Genomic DNA, 1,818 nt, shown 5'->3' with positions numbered 1-1,818 from the left:
GGAGGGCCGGGAGAGGGTGGGAGCTGGGGTGGAGGGGAGGGCCCTCCTGTAGAGGAAATCCTCTCTGCGATCTAGAAGCCCCGCCTGAAACCCACAGGCGAGCTGGACTGGGCCATGTGCTCTACTGAGCAAGTATCTGCCACATTAAGACTACTGAGAAAACTCCCGCAGCCACAGGACTTTGAGCCAAGCCACCGAAGAAACCTCATAGGCCCTGTAGCAGGTTAAAAAGCGGCCCTACAAATCCATGTCCATCCAGAGCTCCAGAAAGTGGCCTTATTCGGAAATAGGGTGGTTACAGATGTAATTAGTTACAATGAGGCCATATTGGATGGGGGTGGATTCTGGGGACCGCTGACTTTATAAGAAGGTCATGTGAAGACACAGAGAGACGCACAAGGAGAACACTATGTGAAGACAGAGGCGGGGGCAGGAGCGATGTGTCTTCAAGCCAAGGAATGCCAAGGATTACGGGCAACCACCAGAAGCTGGGAGAGAGGCCGGGAACGGGAGCTTCCTCGGAGCCTCCAGACACCTTGATCTGAAACTTCTGGCCTCCAGAACTGTGACACAGTCCATTTCTGTTGTTTTAAGCCACCAAGTTGGTGATACTTCGTTACAGCAGGCCTGGGAAACAAATATGAGCGCCCCCAAACTAAACAATTCATGTTTCGAATCAGAGTTCTGCAAGCCTTTCTATAAATGAGCAAATAATAAATATTTTTGGCTTTGTGGGCTCATGGTCTCTGTTGCGATTACCCAGCTCTGCCAGGGAGGAATCAGCCATGGGCAAGAGGTGAGCGAATCAGTGTGGATATGTATGTTCCAGTAAAAATTTAAATACTAAAACAGGTAGCTACAGGACTTGGCCCTCAGGCTGTACAGTTCGATGACACTCACTTTAGATGAGGAACAAAATAAGAAAGAGAAGCTGATCTAGAAGATCAGCAGCTCTGTGCAGGAGGAGAAGAGGTTAAGATGCCCACGCCTGGCTCCAGCCATCAGAAGCAACACAGCGCTGGCCAATCTCTCCTACCTTCCAGAGCCCCGACTACTGCCTCTGAAGAGTGACCTAGAAGGCTGAGATGACCCTTAAGATAACTGGGTTCTCATGTTCTAAAGTCCTTTGCATTTTTAAATGTTTCTTTTCAACAACTGATTAATTAGAACCTGTAAACACTGAGGAAAAAGTGGTTTGTGGTGAAATGAACTACTAAATGCATAAAATGAAATGCTGCTGTCATCGCAATGTCCAGAGCCGTCTTTAAACTCGTTAGATACATTCACGCAAATTTATCTTGCATGTCATAAGGCTTTACGTCTGCAAATCATTCTTTATAAAAGTGAAACCTTAACCTGTGCCCGTGTGGGTGCCCATTCGGTCATACTGCGCGGTCAGTAAGAATTCCTTTCCAACTAAATGCATTATTTTGTTTGAACCAGTGACCTCAATTTTCAAAATAAACTAAAGAATCTAAAATAATCTCAAGAACTTCTGAATCATCATTCTATTCTTCCATCATTGCGTAAATCTTAAATATTGTTTATTCACAGTGGATCTCCCACCCAGGTATTCATAGAATTAACTAGATCGTGACCTGAAAATGGCGAACAGTTTCAAATGCTGCTTCAAAATTAATCAATTTTGAACAATTTCTGATAAATACACATGCGGAAGAATTTTTCAAGAAACCAAACACTCACCCCACAGTACTGCTCTTCGTTGAAGATCTGGGGAGGCAAAGGAATCCCGTTTTGAGGTTTTTTTTCTCCAGGAACATTCTCTCTCATCCACTTCCTGTTGTCTTCATCTCCAGC

At 45.0% G+C, this 1,818-nt stretch overlaps 1 protein-coding gene across 1 annotated transcript in view; it reads right to left on the bottom strand.

The window, feature by feature from the left end:
• Positions 1-1,811, bottom strand: part of LOC111734745 (SH3 domain-binding glutamic acid-rich protein) — a gene marked incomplete at its 3' end in the record, with an annotated part of 5,489 nt that extends 3,678 nt beyond the window's left edge. The window contains exon 1 of the mRNA XM_023526761.1: positions 1,705-1,811. Coding sequence (XP_023382529.1) covers positions 1,705-1,791 — 87 coding nt within the window. The remainder of the gene's footprint in view (positions 1-1,704) is intronic.
• Positions 1,812-1,818: the final 7 nt, after the last annotated feature.

Source organism: Pteropus vampyrus, unplaced genomic scaffold (genome assembly GCF_000151845.1).
Source record: "Pteropus vampyrus isolate Shadow unplaced genomic scaffold, Pvam_2.0 Scaffold4985, whole genome shotgun sequence".
Lineage (NCBI taxonomy): Eukaryota > Metazoa > Chordata > Mammalia > Chiroptera > Pteropodidae > Pteropus > Pteropus vampyrus.
This window is presented reverse-complemented; position numbering and strand designations above follow the sequence as displayed.